Source organism: Rutilus rutilus, assembly GCF_951802725.1.
Source record: "Rutilus rutilus genome assembly, chromosome: 24".
Classification (NCBI taxonomy): Eukaryota; Metazoa; Chordata; class Actinopteri; order Cypriniformes; family Leuciscidae; genus Rutilus; species Rutilus rutilus.
In genome coordinates this window covers 18614417-18634695 of record NC_140228.1, presented here as the reverse complement: position 1 = coordinate 18634695, position 20279 = coordinate 18614417, and the positions used below count along the sequence as shown (strand labels likewise).

Below are 20279 nucleotides of genomic sequence, written 5' to 3'. Positions count from 1 at the left end.
CCAAAACAATGAATCCAACCAACAAATAAAATTCCACTGGTGTCTCTTTGGGAGTTGGCAGTCTTTTAAAGCTAGGGATTGTTACCCCCAGAGGATTGTGGGTCGCTTTGAGCACTTCCTGTGTTGAGGGAGGGGCAGGGTGGTGCAGATGTGAGCTCATAGATAAGGAGGGAACCATAACACCCTCTGATAATGGCTTCCTGTTTTGTGATTTAAATTGCGTTGGTCCTCTGCAATGCCTCTGAACTTTCGGATGTTTATCCAATCAGGAGGGCGGACGAACGAGGTGCTTTGGGCAACGGAATAATCAATTTGTTTACTGAATACATCAAGTCTGTCATTTAAAGGGGCACTAACAGTTTATTTTGGCTGCACAGGAAGTAAACATTTTAAACAGGAAATTCCTAACACATTAGTAATGTCACTGGGCTAGCTGCTCAAAATAGTTGTGACAATGAAATAATGGCCAGGCAGTGAAACAGTGCTTTGGGACTTTTGAAGGAGCATTTCTTTTGTATTCCAATTTAGGATGTTATTTGGCAAAAGCCATTTTATTCTAATAGCCCCACAATCTTCAGGGAGAACAGCAATCCCGCCATAACCGCATGAGAAAGCCATCCGCTAAATTTAGTTTACTTTAAACAAATGGTGCCATCCCTACAGATGAGTGTGCAGATGAACAGATAGACACGGAAGACACAAACAAACTGACAGTGAGACAAAGAAGATTGCGTGTGTTATCGGTTGTGTACAATGGGGCTAAAGGCACACCTTAAGAAAAAAATTGCTTTTCACTATTCCCATTGCGTATTATTGCAGAAAAAAAAAAAAGTTTGTATTGAACATTTATGGAGCAACAGATTTTGTGTGAAAATAAATCACAAAAGGGGTTTATTTTGTTTAAAAATCGAATAAATGTATGAGGTGGTGAAGCTGGCTTTTTATGAATGCGATCCCATAATAATTAAAAAATAAAATGTAATAGATTTATAGTAGTAACATTAAATCATATTTTAGTATATTATATGATTAATATCATATTTTTAAATATGGTTTCATTATAAATATGGTGATTATCTCTAAGATGGACACCCAGCTTAATATATGATATTTACCATCTGAATCTAACCATGTCATGTCAACAAATGGAAAAGACAGCCAGATATGTATTATCATGTTGTTTAATTACCTCGAACAAAACTGAAAAACATTAAGAGTCTCAAAAAATATTCAATAATTTAAGCGATTCTCATTTGCTATTAAAAACATCAACTATTAGATCAAATTAGCGCAGAATCAACTTAGCGCTGCTGCCCGCGATCACGTCAAGGATCAGACAAATTTCCACGTGCATCTTGAAAAGTGGATGTTTTGGAAAGTGCTGTGGCTTTTACTTTTTACTTTTACACTTTTACCCTGCAGAGCCTTTAACCCCGTTGTACCCTACTATTTAGTTTCAACACTAACTATGACTCATGAATTGTACTCTTTATATAACTAGCAAATGCTGACCAAGTATTTGAAGGTTGAGCAGCGAGCTCATTGGCTACTGATACGGCAGGAACCAATCAGCTGTGCCCTATAGAGAATGATGTGATTGCAAGCAGATTGAGTTAAGGACCTCTCAGTCTGTGCTATCTAGAGTTTCATGACAGAACTTTGTGCGTGTGCATGTAAAATATATATATATATATATATATATATATATATATATATACACACACACATATATATATATATACAGTGCTATGCATAAGTTTAGACACCCATGCTAAAGTTGACTAAAAAGAGGAATAAAAAATCATCTTTTGGAAATTGAACTTAATGCCTTAATTAAAAAAATTAGGAAAAATCCAACCTTTAAGGACACCAATTTTCTTTGTGAATGAATAATGTATCGTAAATAAATAAATGTTCTTCCTTAAAATACAGGGTGCATAAGTTTGGACACCCCTATGTTAAATTCCCAAAGAGGCAGGCAGATTTTTATTTTCAAGTATTTTTTTTAATTTTTTGTTTAGGATACTATGCATCCTGATAAAGTTCCCTTGGCCTTTGGAATTAAAATAGCCCCACATCATCACATAGCCTTCACTATACCTAGAGATTGGCATGGGGTACTTTCCATAAGATCATCTCTCAATGCAAATCAAACTAGCTATTAGGCTAACTGAAATAAAACCATGCCAATCTCTAGGTATGGTGAAGGCTATGTGATGATGTGGGGCTATTTTAATTCCAAAGGCCAAGGGAACTTTATCAGGATGCATAGTATCCTGGATCCATGAAGTAACTGGCCTTTAAAAATAAAAATCTGCCTGCCTCTATGGGAATTTAACATAGGGGTGTCCAGACTTATGCACCCTGTATTTTAAGGAAGAACATTTATTTATTTACGATACATTATTCATTCACAAAGAAAATTGGTGTCCTTAAAGGTTGGATTTTTCCTAATTTTTTAAATTAAGGCATTAAGTTCAGTTTCCAAAAGATGATTTTTTATTCCTCTTTTTAGTCAACTTTAGTATGGGTGTCTAAACGTATGCATAGCACTGTATATATATATATATATATATATGAAGCAGATGTTGAATACTGATAGAGCATGTTAAATTAGGTAAATGCTTTAAATGTTATAGTTTTGACAATAATCTATTGAATAATTTATTCAATACTATTATTATGTTAATCTAAAATGATTCTAATCATTTGTATGTTTCTAAAGTTCTTCATATTCAACATGCTCATGTTTTAGATGCTGCCGATACATTGACTGTATAATGTACAATTTGGCGTCTGTGCAGATGTACGATTACTAAACAGTTCACATATATGGAGATTTCAAAGCCACCTGCAGAGCACCAGATCCACCGTGGTCTTCAGTGTCCCTACAGTCTCAGATCAGACTCAGAAACACTCTGAATTCAAATAGAAAAATGACCTGAATCTCTCCAAGCACTTAAAACACGTTTTCCCTAGACAGACTCTATTGAGATCACTTTGAACGAATGGCTAAAACACACCTGAGCCTGAAAAGTATGTTTCATTGAAACTTTTTGACTGATATCAGACCTTTTGTTAACGTTCATGTTGGATTTTTGTGAGCATGGAGTCTAACAGAATTTTCTGTGATGAAATCTCTTTTTAAAGTTGTTCTACAGAGAGAAAGTATTCTCTGTACGACCTCATGTTCCTGATACATTTCACACTTTTGTGTTGGATCTCAGCCAGACTGATATCAAGCGCGTGTCACCAATACTAATATTCTGCAAGTATTCTGAGTCAAGAGCCAAAATAACAGACTAAGATATCATAGATGGGATGTGCTGATGGGATTTTAAAATGATTTAATTAGCAAGAATTAAATGATAAAGACCACTCATGTATAAATACTAATTTATACTGTGTTAAAAAATTAAGTAATGTTAGAAGTATATACAATTATACACCAATGCCTGACTAGCCAAAATATACCCAGACAAAAGCAACACTTGCAATAGATGTGGACAGTACACCAATCATACTCACAGAGATTTGGTTCGAAACATTTGACACTTTTGAAAAAACCTATAATATATTAGTCACTCCAAACCCTTCTACAGCTTAGTTTGAAATTCCTTTTAAGCCTAATTTGGCCTCATACATACAAGAGGTTGTTGCTTTCACCACACTATTGACCAGGAGGCTTATTCTCTTTAAGTGGAAACATGCATCCCCTGCTTCATATGGATAAAAGAAATTCTCTTGTGTTTAAAGCTGGAACAAATCAGTTTCTCTTTAAAAGGATCTCTAAAACCCATAAAACATGTTAGCCTTTGTTAAATTATATTGATACCATTAATCTGTCACTTGAAAATGCAGAAGAGGATTAACTTTTTTTCTCTCTGTCATTTATTGTATTATTTACTATTATATTATACTTATTAGGGGCCAAGCACTGAAACTGCATAGGCAACTCTTGAAATTGTTGCCACTCTTATTCTTCTTATTCTTCTTCCGTATCGCTTGTGGGAAAGTTATGAAATTTGGCACACTGATAGAGGACAGTCACCATAACAAATTTGGAGTCTCTGACTCAATCTCTCTAGTGCCGCCAACTGTCCAAAGTTTCACTCATGTTTATGCTAATAACTTTTGAACCATAAAGGCTAGAAACAAAATTTTGTGTCCTCTGATTACTTGGCTCAAGCTGATTTGAATGCACATTTGACGTTTTGAATTCTCTGAAAAAACTACTGTTTCGAACTCCTCCTAGACGGTTGCTCCGATTTTCACGAAAATTTAACCAGATCTTCTTCAGACCATGCCGACAAAATGTTTTGCAATTCAAGTTGATTTGTCAAACCGTTCTCGAATACTGCGCAAACTTATTTTACGTAGCGCTTTCAAAAACAGACTTAAGGCTGTATCTCCGCCACGCTTTATCGTATTTAGACCAAACTTGGTAGCCTGAGAACTTTCGAACCAGCGCCACCTAGTGGTAAAACAATTTTTTCAAATGCTTATAAGTCTGGGTGAGGTTCACTTATTTTCACGGGAGTCATTTCCTTAGGTTCCTAAATACTTTCCAAGTCCAACGATACCAAACATGCTAGGTTTTGCCTTACGGTTTGTGTAGTGTTGTGATTTTGCGCTTAAAAAACATTTGCCAATATCTTCGAAACTGTTAAACTGATCGAGACGAAACCACCGTCAGAAGTTTGGAAACATAGGTCGTTGGTCATACGTTACTGCCCAAATGTCAAAATATTAATAGTAAGTGGTAAGAAAATCCAAAAAAAGTCAGGTGTGGGTCATTTTTTATGTGTTTATGCATAAAAATGTCTATAACTCCAAAACAAAATTAGATATTTTCACCAAATTTGATACACACATGTATGGGCTCACTCTGAGGACACATAAAAAAAAAAAAGTGGGATTGTGCCACTTGTTGGCGCTATAATAGAACAAAACATGAAATTGCCATTGACTTCAATAAAGTATTGTGATGTAAAAGGCTATACTTAACAAATGCATTGCTGTAACGTTACGAAACTCAGTATATGCCACCAGTCACCTTTTGGTCAAAAGTTATAATTAGGTTTCCAAAAATGCTAATAACTTTTGAATAAATGTGCCTCTTGTAATGAAACTGGTCTTAATAGATTCCTTGGGTTATGCCGAAAACATAGATACCCATTTTGCCATAGTCAGCCAAACTTCCTGTCCGCCATCTTTATTTTCTTTTAAAACCTATTTTTTCAAATTTCTCCTAGACCGTTCGTCCGATTTTCACCATAATCGAATCGTATTATCTCCAGACCGTGCCGAGTAAAAGTTATGGATTTCGTGTCGATAGACGAAAGTGTTTTTGTATACCGCAGCAGCAAATTTGAGGCATGATGCCAAAATGACTATTCAGGCTTTATATCTGCAATGCCTTGACATATTGACACCAACCTTTGTATGTGTCATTGTCACTTCACTCTGACCACATCACATCGATTTCGTAACTGCGCCACCTATTGGTCGAAAGTGATAAACCATTAAATCATCTTAGTTACTGTATATATGATTTTTTGGTCTGACACTCCCAGCCATGTTGACATCCCTTATCGTCTTCTGGCCCCGATAATTGCTGCTTGCAGCTATATTTATATATAGTATTGTTTTCATGGTTATTTGCACTTGTATTTGTTGGGTGGTTGTCCTTGGGATGCCAGGGGTGGAGGAAATGGGGGTTGGGAGTGAGGGAAAAATACTGAACTGTGGTTTACCTCATTTTTATATACAAGTTGTTGTCTCTGCACAAAATGTCAATAAATATATTTTGAAATTAATTCTAGATTTACCACATACAGTATGGGACATTAGAGTCCTTTATCAACCACCATGAAGGAACAGAGTTTTTAAAAACACTATAAATGGCTTATCAGTATTAAAAGGCTTTATTAACGCGAGACTTACTCAGCAGCTGGTGGGGCAGGACCTGCAGGCTTCTCTTCATGGTATCATGTGGTCCGGCTCCTCCTCCACAGTGCTCATGGTTCTCTGCAGGACAAAGGATAGACGGGAATTAATCATAATCTGATTATCATGCCAGTGCATTCCTGAACTTTTAATGAACTTAAAGAACATAATGAACTTTGCTATCATTAAAAAGGGCTGTAATTATTACATGTGAGGCAACCAGCCCAAAAGAGCAACATTAGCTCAAACAATAATTTGATGAGTATCTGTTTGTCCAACCAATGAAAGACAAAATAGCATAAATGGTTTAGCTCTGAAAATAATAACTAGCACAAGCTGAAATTTATTTGACCTGTCATTAAAATTCCAGAGTTATTCCCCATTGTTCAGGCATTTGACATGAGCCGACACTTTCAGTGTCAGGAAACTGTCACAGTGCTAAATGCAAATGGACACATACACATTTTCTCTCAAGAGATAAGCGCCTATGAATGTGTGTGTGTGTGTGTGTGCTTTTGTGTGTGTGATTGTCAAGGTGTCAAAATTGTCACTCTCTCATCTTGTCCTTGGGGTACTGCGACTGAACCTCATCCCATCGCACAAGAAATTGAGTCGATAAAGTATCTGAAATGAGATTTAAGCCCCCTTGGGTGAGAGGAAGTCTGAATCACATGCTAATCTAAACGTCTCGCCAACACAACCACATTGACCATGATACAGCGCATCATTGATCCCTTTTCATAATCTTTTCATTAAGAGCTGTCTGTCTTTCATAAGCATGGGATCAAATCCAGCCTTTTCTCAAGTAGAAACCAAACCACATCTAAATAGCTTTTGATCAATGCTATTTAACCAAACAGCACTGCATTTTGAAGGCTACAAGTCTAAGTAAATCTAAATTTATATCACAAAGTAAGCAGGTAAGTAAAACAGCTCTCATACAACACTTCTGCCTAATACAAGGCTCAAATAGATTCACAGGATTTTAAAAGATGACTAAAATGTTTTCCAAAAAAAAAAAAAAACTATTATTTTTGTAAACAAAACACATCATAGCAAAAGGGTTTAATTCATTAAACAGTTGACGCCTTTCTGTGTGGTAAAATAACAATGTGCTTTAGCATACTTGGACTGTCCTGTGAGTAGCCTACTTATTATGGAAAAATATAAGCTAAAAGAATATACTTAAAGGGATAGTTCAACAAAAATGTCATCATTTACTCACCCTCAAGTTGTTCCAAACATGTATGAATTTCTTTCTTCTGTTGAATACAAAAGAAGATGTTCTGAAGAATGTGGCTAACCAATCAGTTGATGGGCCCCATTGACTTCCATAGGATTTTTTCTTCTCCATACTATGGAAGTCAATAGGGCTCATCAACTGTTTCTCTTCCGACATTGTTCAAAATATATTTTGTGTTCAGCAGAAGAAAAATTCAGATGCACTTTATTTTACAGAATGTGCACTTACATATACTTACAGTGTTCTTACCTAAGAAAGTACTGGTTAATATAAGGTAAAAACATGGGCTATGGTTAAGTTTAGGTGTAGATTCAGGGTTACTACCTAGTTATTACCCAGTTATTGTAATAACTATAATAAGTACATAGTATGTACACGAGGAACAGGACTGTAAAATAAAGTGCTACCAAAATTCATACAGGGTGAGAAAATTATTACAGAATTTTCATTTTTGGGTGAACTTTACCTTTTATTATGCTCTTTAAAGAATATGCCTTATTCACACACACACAAAAAAACTGCTATTAGTGCTGGAAAGCTGGCACTAAAATGAATTTAATTTATGAGACATATTTGTGTACATTTTCTACAGATCATGGCAGCAGTTATTCATTAAATTATGATCAAATGATGGAAAAGAGCGTTACAATCTCTCTCACACACACACACACACACACACACACACACACACACACACACACACACACACGCACACACACACACACGCGCGCGCGCGCACACACACACACACACACACACACTTATTACTTATTATTACTATAAGACTTATTACCTGAACGATCAGCTCACCACCACTTATTATTTATCATATCAAACTGCCTCACTTCTCAATACAATTCAATTATTATCTATTATAAGACTTGATTTCGACAATCGGTTAATGAATATTTTTTGCAAATAATTTCCATTTGGTTCATCATGTCTGCAGCCTGTTCAACAGGCGAGAGGTTATAAACCTGTTCCCGTAATCTTCATCTCATTATTGTTCAACACAGCCAGTCGAGAAAATTCAACCGCTGAGCTTTCTGACTTCTCAATCAATACAGATCATGACGTCTCAATCAGTAAACACACCGCTTTTATGTGTGTGTGCAGTAGTCACTGCAACGTCATCACGGCACCTGTGAGAATGTCTGTGATTCACGACACATTCAGTAAAAGCAACCGTGTGTGTGAGTTTGTGTAGGAAGAAAGTCCATTTGTGAGTCATGCCCACCTGCGCCAGGAGGGAAACAGACGCAAGCACATTTTCTCAGACAACAGAGGCGAGGTCAATAGAGTAAAAACTACAAGTACAAGACAAATTGAGAGGCCACAAAACGAGTAAAGCCTGAAAATAGGAGGTACAACTCGCTGTTAGATAGCATGCAGTGGCATTTGTACTTCTTTTCTAACAAACCACTGCATGGCAACTGGCACATAGAGACCCTGCTTCAGTCACCATGGCAACCTGAACTGAAAATGATATTCAAATCTCGTCACAACTGTGAGAACAATACAGAGAAAATCAAACTTGACATGGAGATATTAGCCACGTGTGCTTTAAGCCCTTGAGCCAACAGACTGAAAAAAACAGCCCTTGCTTTCCCAAGGCGATGTTTGGTTTACGTTAATGATGACGGTTTGCAGACGTCCCGGGTCAGTTTTGAGACAGCACCTCTAAATTGTCTGTCTGGAAGGACAAGGGCTTTGAGATGAGCCAAGGTCAGCTGAGATGGTGTCGTGAAATAAAAGCTGTCAATGGATCCCCTCAGATCGCTCCCGACAGGAATAAGAAAGCTTCTGCCTTTATGTTTGTCTGTATTTCACAGTTAGACTCCCAAAGGCGGAGAAATTGTCACGTTTGCTTCAGGGTAACTCATCAGTTTTGAAGCTTAAATAGAGGTTTGTGAAACCGCATTTGCTGCAAAAATAATGGTGAGCAGGACACAAACTAACACTGCGGTACATGGTTTAAAAGTTTCCACACATTTACTAGTTGTCATATCAACACTATATAGAGAAATAGTTGCGCCAAAATTAAAAAATATTTGGATCATTGAACGTTTATATAACTATAGCAAAATTTGATTTCTTTAGGTAATTTTTCATCTCTGTTTTTTGTGTTTATTTAAAACGAGAAAAATCTGATATTATTTTAATCTTATATCTGCTATTTAACAGTTGAGATAGTTCTTTAATGCTGATCTAACCAGAAGACAGTAGCCGGGTTATTAAAAAATGCCATTCTTTTATATGAAGAAGTTAATAATTGTATTTTATTGACAAAAATATTTTAGTTGGTCTTGTACCCCACATGAATGAAACAAAACCACATAATTGTACTAGACGTGGAAAATGATTGTGGGAAAAAATGTATTCACTGAACCCCAAGTGAATTTACACAAACTGAGAAAGTCAAAAAGTGTTAGGTTGTGCCCTGCTCTCCTCTATTACATTTAAAACATGATTTGTACTTTTATATTTGACCGTTCCAATATGGCGGACAGCTTACGTAAAGTGGCTCATAGAAATAGCGGCTAATGAAAAAATGAAGCCAAAATATCCCAGAAATGATTACATCATTCGAAGCCCGAGTCTGGGCAACAGTGATCCTGAGATGGAGCCGTGGCATCAAGATCCAGGCCATACTCCCGCTCTCGCAGACTCAATCACGAACACAATCATGATGTTACACCCCATTTTAGTAGCATCAAATAACTAACTAAAACCCAAACTTATTGGAAACACAAACACTTGAACATACGTAAGCTTATTTTCATAACTCAATGTGGCGAGGTGAAACATAAGTGGAATATTCCGTGCATTAATTAATCGAAACAAAAATATATCGCTTCATGCCATTGCCAACTTATGGCATCAATGTAACCCGACACCAGAGCAGTAGAACAACAGCGCATGAGTAAAACCAACGTCACATGTTCGATTACCAAGACTGATGAAACGTGTACCTTCAATGCAATGTAAGTCGCTTTGGATATAAGTATCTGCCAAATGCTATAGATTGATACGATACAGCATTCACTACACATAATTAATCCTTATCGATGTTGATTTAATTGAATCTGGAAAATTAGATGGTAATGATCTTTTGGTAGTTAAAAGAAGGTAATATTATATGTCTTTGCCTTTGCAACAGTAAAAAAAAGCTAAGTTGTTTTAGGGGCAAAAAAGTTAATACATTTCCAATAAATAATTTTCTTCATAATAACATGCACCAGTGAATTGTGTGTATGACATAATTGAGAAAATAAAGAGGGCCAAGTATGATTTCATGTTGACTAATTTACACAACACAGTACATGAAGTCATGAGAGCATTTGCAAACTTAATTATGTGCTTGTTCTCTGTGAGGTCAGAGTGAGTCTCTCATGGTATCTTGTTCACTAGTCAAGGTGATTGACTTTGAATATTGACTGCACTCACTCACTAATTCGTTTACAAGGACTCATTAATCCAATTAAACCTGGGCCACTCTCACATTCACTATGTATTACATGACATAATTTCCTCTGGGCTTCTGCAGAAGCTAACAAGGTCTTGTAAGTCTAAGATAAGATTGTTTGACATGTGTTGCTACTTTAAGAGAAGAGGAGCAATCCAGTTTTATCTGAGCTCCAGAAAATGCTATTTGCATATGCACAACCACATGTTTTTTTTTTTTTTTTTTATCTGTTAAAGAAAAGATTTATATTAGAACCTGTTTGAAACTTAATTGAAATAGTGTATAAAGGCTAAATATACCAGTTTAGCACATAGCCTACTTTACCCAAGTATGCGAATGCTAATGCTTCTAGCTAATCGAACTGAGCAAAATCTGATTAAAAACATTCTGTTAAATCCGATACTTCCGATAAAGGAAGGAGTTAAAAGTTTGGGAATGGGGTTTAATGTATTCCAAGAGGGTTAGAAGCAGGTCTGACGAGGGAGAATTAGTCCTTTGGTGTGTTAGTTTTGATGTTTGTTTCTCTGATGGTGATTAGCATGCAGCACATGTGTTTTCTGTTTATGTGTGTTTGAGAGTCTCATCATGGTAGCAAAAGCATGTGGAATGCCACACAAGCCCCAGTATCGCTGATGACACAGCAGTGTCCTCTCTTATATCCAGACAGATGTCTGGCATTTCATGTCAAGATGTCTTCCTGTGTGTCTAAGGGATAGTTCACCCAAAAATGAAAATTAGCCCATGATTTACTCACCCTGAAGCCATCCCAGGTGTATATGACATTCTTCTTTCAGACGAATACAATCGGAGTTATATTAAAAAATGTCCTGGCTCTTCCAAGCTTTATAATGGGCGTGAATGGGTGTATGTCTTTGGAAGTCCATCAACGTGCATCTATTCATGATTATAGTGCTCGTTTTTACTAATATTATACTAATATAGAGTGTTTGCTCATCTGCAATACGTCTAAAGGACGTTTCCAGTCAGATAGACATTTAGAAAATGAAAATTTAGAATGTATGTAAAACTTACATCTTAAAGACGTCTATCAGATGTTAATAAACAGCAGAGGCTTTCCAGATGAGGTGATCTTTAACAGAAACCTTGCAGATGTACGTGTGTTCACTCGGATGCGCAAAAATGATTAAAAACACTGTATTATGCTGCCAGGCCAGTAGTTGGCAATGTCACTTTGTAAAGAAACACCACGTGCCTGTAGACTGAACACGTAATATGCATGACTTCACAGTTTCTCAGAGTAGTTAACGGTATAGTTTTCAAAAGCTGTTGTGTAAATAAACGGCCAAAATGCATAAAAAGTTTTCAGTTTTATTGTTGAAAAACGGTGTTGTGTAACAGCCCCATATTAGTTTAATAAAGACTGCTGCAAATAAATCCTGAACTTGCTTCTGTGTGGAACCAACCCGTGACACAGATATGATAAGTTAATCTAAAAAAAAAACTTTTTAGAACACTACAATGTGAAGAATGAAAAATGGACATTAATGATTTGCACAATGTTACATATAGCAGAATTTTGAATTATTAGTACAAATTAACATTAAATGAGTGTTAGATGCCGGCAAAGATCATTTAAATGTAAAAATAGTGGAAATGAGCATGAACAATTAAATATACAACAGCAGCCAACAAGTGGTAAATGGCTGTTTTAGTGCAAAAACTGAATAATATATACATACCATTCAAAACAAAAGGGGTCAATACGATTTCTTAATTAAAAAAAGGCTCACCAAGGCAGCATTTATTTGATCACGTACAGTAATAAATACAGTAAAACCAGTAATATTGTATATATTCACATACGATTGCCTCCACAGGATTTGATGTTTCATGAGCATCAGGTACGAAACCACAAATGGTCAGAAAATCATCATCAGTATTCACTGCCTGATTCAATAAAAGCACCATGTTCCTATCCATGTCCCGAGATTAAAAATTAATCTATGTAAAAATGAATCACAAGGCCAGACAATAACACATCCCCTATGAGCAGCACTGCCTGGATACCAGTGCGGGGTTCTGCTGAATCACGACTGGTTGTTCAGCGATGAATTGCAGCTGCTGCGTCACTCTGCCGGCCCCCGGAGACGTGTAATCAATCAGACATGGGCCGTCACAGCTGCAGGGCTCTGCACCAGCCCATTAAAAGTGCATTACCTTCCCAGCATGCCTTTCACGTCTCCCACGAGGAAGGCGACAAAACCCGTCAGAGTCTCTAACACCAAAAAAGCCAAAGGGCCTCTTAAAATGATGTCCCTTCATAAGACACACAGCACAACAGCGCATTTAGCTCAGCGATTAAGCGCTAAATGAATCGTAAAAGATGTTGTCTTAGCAATGTCAGTTCACTTTTGAAAAACAAACTTTCAATCAAGCAGGGTGGGGGCGGTATTACAAAATGAATCATTTTATATCACAATATTGCAATAGTTATTTTTGCCAGAGATTTAACTGAAAAAAAGTATTTTCGTAACGTGCAAAATTCAATTTTTTTTAAATGCTCATGAAGGTCTTTGATCATTGTGAGGGTTTTTATTAAAAGAAAATGTTTTTATAAACAAGTTTGATATATTATTTAAATAATGATTTTTAGCTTTTGAATAATTTAGTGAAGTAAATATTTAACAAATTAAAAAAATTCTCTACTGGCACAAACAGCTTTATGTTATGATACTTTAAACAGTTCAAAACAGACTTAAAATAGTAAAATTAGAGATGCACAAATTATCTGTACCTTATCAATTATCTGTCAATATTTGTTGTTTTTTATCAGCCCAGTATTGGATATTTAATTGTATGCTCAAGGTTAATCTTGTGGAACAAAATAACAAAAATGAAATGTCTTTAAATTAAGATATACATTTTCAAACTGTACATTATGTTGTGATGCCTAAATTCATTAACATTTGAATGATTCATTTTAGTCTTTAGCGTGCTATTATTCGTTAATTTAGACACATTTATAAAGATTAATAGAATAATTGTCGTCCATAACATGTATCAGTATCACCCAAAATGTTTATATTGGTGCGTCCCTAAAACTAAAACGGACAGCTTAGCAATCTACACATAGCCGTGTTCAGACATCAACTCTGTTGCTCGACAAATGTAAACAACTTACCATCTAGCCTAGGTCAGGAATATTGAATCCGCTATTATTAGCAAGATGAGAGCTCTTGGGAAAATAATTTGCATCTAAAATTTAAGGCATTAGAACGGAGGCATTAGAAACTGCTCAGAAATGGAGGGTTTGAGCTGTGTGTCACGAAGCATGGCACATAAAAAGGTACATGTGTAGGTGTATGACTGAGTGTGTGTGTAGATGATGGATGTGCCATCAAAGATTAACACAAAAGTCATTGATTCTCAGAGAACTCGTGGGTTTGATAATGTGTGGGTGAATCAGCTCAGACGCTTCACTAAGAGGGAAATGGGTCGATTGAGTTTCCAATGGCGAAACATTCACTCAAAATACACTACACTTATATAAAGAATAGAGTCAAATAAAAAATGTTTAATAGAAAATTCTGTAACACTTTGTTACAGGTGTCCTTGTTACACGTGTTACATGTAATTACTGTAGTAGTAACTGTAAATGATGCATAATTACATGCAAATAACCCTAAACCAAAACCTAACCCTATAGTAAGTAGTAAATTGTTATTACTCAGTCATTAAATGTATAATTACACATAACATGGACACCTATGTCCATGCTTTGGACTTTGCTTTATAGCACTCATATTAGTGAAAATACGCAGAGGTTAGCCAATCATAACAGTTATTTGAAAAAATAAAATGCTACAAAAATTTGACTAGAGGTCCACCGATATATCACCAAGGCCAATATTATCTATCAATATTTTGCATTTTTAATTATCGGCATTGGCTAACAAGTTTTTCTCCTTAGCCCCGTTAAGTGTTGTTGGTGGGACCTTTATTTTGACAATGCTGAGAACCCAGCGCAGACACGCGTGAACTCCCATTCTTCGTTTAAAAGTTTTGACTAATAATTGAAAGGCAAATGCTATACTTCATTCATATTGTATGCATTCAGCATATCTGCATTTTAAACAAGTCTTTGAATATCTAAAGGCCAATTCACACTGCACAGACAGATATGCCAACAAACACATTTGTTGGGTTTTGTCAGATCAGTGTGTTACCCCTTTCGGCGTCTGTTGGCGTTTGTTTTCACCCGACTGAACACGTTCAATCAGCGTTTGTCAGTGTTTGTTGGGGGCAGTGTGAACATGACAGTTATTTTTCATAAAATTCTAAAAGCAACAGCCAACTTGTTTGTTGGTGTTTGTCTGTGTGGTGTGAATTGGCCTTAAGAAGTCACTCAATGCCTAAAATCTTGCAAACTTCTGCAAATCCAGCTGTTAGTTCTTGTTGTGTGCATAGCCTTTATAAAATGTGTATTCTGTGTGTGACGGTTCATCCATGCGAAGGATCCAAGCCGTGTGAATTGGATACGGATATGAGAGTTCAGCTGTCACTGGACACGCACAAAGCGAGCAACTTTAAATCTTTGTTTATGTTATATTTATGTCATATTTACTGTAGACTGTATTCAAAATTAGCATGGTCTTTGAGAAAATGATTCCCAATCCATACAATCCAGTGTACTGTGGATTACTTTACTGTTGTTTACTTATGTTTTTTAACAGCATCTTTATTTGTAAAAAAATATAGGATTACAGAATCAAAAGTTACTATTTGAAGTATACATCTGTTTATTTTACTAATTTATTTTATATCAATTTAAAATAGTTGAGTTATAGTTAGTTCACTTCAGAATTATTTATTTATAATTATTTTAGCAAATGTTATGTAAAATATTTATTTTACATAACATTTGATTGCAGAATGGCATAACCCATTCATTTAATTGCAGAAACTGCTTGTGTTAATTAAATTCAATTAATCTTTAAATCTTTTTTTTCGACAACTCAATCTCGAGTTCTTACCAGAACCAGGAAGTATGACCATATTAGCCCGGTTCTGTCAACACTGCATTGGCTCCCAATTAAACATCGCATAAATTTTTTAATATTGCTGATTACTTACAAAGCACTAAATGGTTTAGCTCTGCAGTACTTGAGCGAGCTCTTAACGCATTATAGTCCTTCACATCTATTGCGATCTCAAAATTCCGGCCAGTTGATAATACCTAGAATATCAAAATCGACTGCTGGCGGTAGATCCTTTTCCTATTTAGCACCAAAACTTTGGAACAGTCTTCCTAACATTGTCCGGGAAGCAGACACACTCTGTCAGTTCAAAGCCAGATTAAAGACACATCTCTTTGACCTAGAATTCACATAATACATTATAGACTTCTATAATTCAATGTTAGGCTGCATAGATTAGGTCAGCTGGAACCGGGAACACTTCCCATAAATCCTGATGTACTCGTTACATCATAAGAAGAATGGCATCTACGCTAATATTAGTGTCTTTGTTTATCCCGAGGTTTTCCCGCAGCCTGCCGTATCCAGGCCGTATCCAGATCTGATGAAGGACCTTCGCCTGGACCCGATGACAACGCAGTGCTGAAGTGTCAACTAGTCTCTCCCTATGGAGGATCCCTTTACCACTCCAGATAAAGCGTTGTCGGGAAAATTCGTTTCGCTACCCCGAAGTGACAAAATAAAATTCTGTATCAAAATTTATAAGGAAAGACCAGTACTTTGTTTAGGCTTGGTTTGTAGGGAATTACAAACCTGCGCACATATATTCAAACGCACATAACTATAGAACCAATTCTTAATGCGCATGTGAACGCCATCAGCGTTTATCACAGGTTCGCGTTTAAAGTCTGTGTAGAGAGAATGGTGTCGTCTTAGCGGCCCCTAATTTAATAACAAATGATCGTTGCGACGGAAGCGAATCAATCAAAACTAACTTTAGCTGGAAAATAATTTTATTAAAGAACCACTATAAAGCCAAAACAATCTCTGTTACCTTAAATTATACACTTATCTCTGTAAAGCTGCTTTGAAACAATCTACATTGTTAAAAGCGCTATATAAATGAAGATGACTTGACTTGACTTGACTTCCAGTGAAACAGACTTCTCTCTGATAACATATTGTTTATTTAAACTGCAAGCTTGTATTCATTTTTGAGTGCAATGATGGATAGATTTTTCTTTTCTGATAATCCGTTACACTCAAAGGCTATGTCACAATATAGAAGAAAAGATCTGTTGTTACTTCCAGTACGTAACAACTTTAATGTACATAACTACATGTGCCATTCCAGCCCGATCTCATCCCAAGGCGTCATATACTGACGCTTTTGACATTTCGTCTACATCTAACGCACATGGCACCCTTTAGCGTCAATATAAGACGCAGATAGATATGGGCCAGAAGGCGCCTCCTAGCGGTCTAACCCTAACCCTACCCCAGACCTAAACCTACCCATAACCGAACAAAGCTCTGTGCGTGTCATATTGACGCTAAAGGGTGCCATGTGCGTTGGATGTAGACGAAATGTCAAAAGTGTCAGTAAATGACGCCCTAGGATGAGAATGCATTGGCCATTCTACACAGACACACATTGAACAAACCAAAGTCCCTTTCAAGAAATGTCTGTTCACTCGGCGGCCATATTTGCAACGCCTCCGGGCAGCTATTTCGGTCATCCAAGCCCAAGTCCTATCTATCTGAATGGGGCAATCCTGAAATCTCAAAAACTGCTTGCCAAACTCAAAATTAAATAACATATTTCAAATCAGCAACAAAATTTGACATGAATTGCCCCATAAATGTTGTTTCTTATAGTCAAATAGCGTTAAAAAAGCTTCTTTTTTTTAGGCTAGACCAGCCAATATGCATTTCCAGTCCTAAGCGAGTCGTAGGTTTTTATCGGAACCAGAGCTTCTAACCACAGCTGCAGCGACGCAATGACTTTACCGATCAGCGATTGGCTCTTTTATTTAGAAGGCGGGACGTATTTCACCATATTGCGCATTGCAGTTTCTCCCATTCATAAGAAGTAGGAGTGAACCGTCTTTCTATATCTATAGTCTTTGAACAAACTTATTTCAGTTAGCATTTGTTGGGATTTTTTACGCTCCAGCTGTAAGTGTGAGCAGTAGAGAGACTCGGTGGATGTAGCCATAAACAGATTCAGTGAGATGCTGACAGTGTGAGAGGATACACACTGACAGACTGTCACCTACTCTACATAGCCTTTTACAAGATGAGCTGGTGAGTGGCTATATCTGACAGGGCAACTGTGAAACTGAGTCTGGATATTAAGACGACTATTTGGTGAATTCTCATGTGCCACCTATCACATACAACAACTAAACCTCTTGTAGCAGTTAACTTTGGACTGACATTTTGCATTATCTTGCTGCACAAGTTGCTGTAACTGTAGGAAAGGAAATCCAGGATCCAATCTTACTGTAGATTTCGAAACAATCTTATATGAACCCCCCCACCCCCCCCCCCCCCAAATTTTATCATATACATTTCTATTTTATATAAGCCACCCTGCTCGTTAGATATGAGCCATTGACAAACCTATATTGGTCGACGGTACAATTTTACTTCTTTTTTATGTTGAGTGCCAATTAGATTTTTTTTTATAAATATGAATTATCTTGGAGCAATTCATGTACAGTCAAACCTTTAAGAACAAGAACCAAATATTATTATATATTTTATATATTTATTTATATACTATTATAAATTATTTTATTTTGTTTTTAATATAACATTAATAAATCTAGTTTATATATATTTATATCAATTATTTTAATATCTGATTAAAAGAAACAAGTCACAAAACTACCAAGTGCCACCATGTGACCATCAAATTAATTTTAGAGATCGTAGTTGCTTTTGGCTCAGTGCTGGGCAAAAACCATAAAAAGGGACCGACGGGAAACAACCAAGATTAAAATACAAACACAACGAACATACTGACACATTCTGCACATTCCTCAATTGAGATCATAGGTAAAGGGTCTAGTAGTCTGGAGTAATGTAGGAGTAAAGGTACAATAAATGAGGGGAAACTACATACTTCCTCCCTCTTTCGTCATGAGCGGCCATGCATATAGGACTATGCTTGTGTGTAATGCGTGTACAGTATAGAGGGTGGCGTGCACAGATTATCACCATAACTGGGCACAGACATGCTTTTCAGGCTCATTATTCATGGCTAAAAGTGCAGTCAAATGCAAAATATACAGTAAATGTACTGTTATTAACATTTTCACAGCCGAAATCCAGTCATTTCAATGGGAATCCACATGATCAGGAATGTCACGTGAAGGCGAAGGATTTCTCCAATGCAAATTTTAACAGGTTAAAGTTGGTCATGTAAATTCACTGTGTTGACCAACAGAAAGCTGCATGGTTTGAAAGTGACGTCTGTATGAGCTGTGCTTCATACATCTCTATGCAATTGACAATGGACCTTTTTGCTAATGTGACTGCACATTAAGGGGATAGTTCACCCAAAAAAAAAAAAACAAGCAAAAAAAAAATGTCATTCCAAACCCGTAAGAATTTCATTCATCTTCGAAACACAAATTAAGATATTTGTAATGAAATCTGAGAGATTTCTGACTAAACCGATTTTTGGACAAAATCACTCTATTCATATGGATTCGTTTTACGATCTCTTCATGAACTTTTTGAAATGACAAATTGGTAGTTGTGTGGACTGTCAATGGAGGGACAGAACATTTTTCAGATTTCATTCAAATATCTTGATTTGCCTTTCGAAGGTGAACGAAAGCCTTATGGGTTTGGAGCAACATGAGGGTGAGTAAATGATGACAGAATATTTCATTTTTTAGTGAACTATCCCTTTAAGAAAGAAAAAGACAAAATGTAGTAGTCATCTGAATGTGTTACACTACCAAAAGATTTTGCACCATCCATTTATCATCCTTCTAGGCATAATACTTGAATTATTATATAAAAATACCACCAATAAATACATACTGTATGGAAAGTCCCTTTGGATCATATGAGAGACTTCTTGTAAAATCTAGTGTGGCTAACAGTGGTGTTATTCATGATCCACTTTAATCGCAAAAGGGGTTTCTTATAGAAGCCTCTAAAGAGCCCATGGGCACATTAAAAATAAACAAGTACAATAAAGGAAGATAAGATAAAGGGATGCTTTGGAAAGATGAACCAACCACCCCAAGTGGGACAGAGGAAAATCGTTTACAATGCAGAGCTGTTTTCCAGTCCTCTGTGTCAAAACTTGCAGAATCTCATTTAAATACCCAAGACCCAACTATTCAAATACTAATTAGTATGCTGAAAAGAGAAAGTACTCAAAGGAAAGAAACATCACAAATGAGAGCCCTTTAATATTTCAGTTTCTCCTAAACAAAATGGAGAGCAACATTTTTGTCACCAGCTTGTATTTCTCAAACCCTAGTAAGCTCACGTGTCTCATATATAGAGTTTCTGAGATCTCTACAATGTTACAAAAAGTGCTTAGATTTGCTACGATATCAAAGTCTGCAATCAGAAGTTAATTTAAGTCATCATTACATTTCTTATCAAATTTTCCAAGACCAAATCGTCAATGTTATGCTGTACAATAATTGTATAG

At 36.3% G+C, this 20279-nt stretch overlaps 1 protein-coding gene across 4 annotated transcripts in view; it reads right to left on the bottom strand.

Annotated features, from left to right (window-relative positions):
• Positions 1-20279, bottom strand: part of tmem108 (transmembrane protein 108) — a 66811-nt gene that overhangs the window by 14572 nt on the left and 31960 nt on the right. For 3 of the 4 annotated variants that reach the window (XM_084399160.1, XM_084399159.1, XM_084399158.1), the window contains exon 2: positions 5947-6030. In XM_084399160.1, coding sequence (XP_084255286.1) covers positions 5947-5986 — 40 coding nt within the window. In that variant the 5' untranslated portion in view covers positions 5987-6030. Of the gene's footprint in view, positions 1-5946; positions 6031-13800; positions 13905-20279 lie in introns of those variants that run through there. The other variant, XM_084399161.1, reaches the window with a different exon arrangement.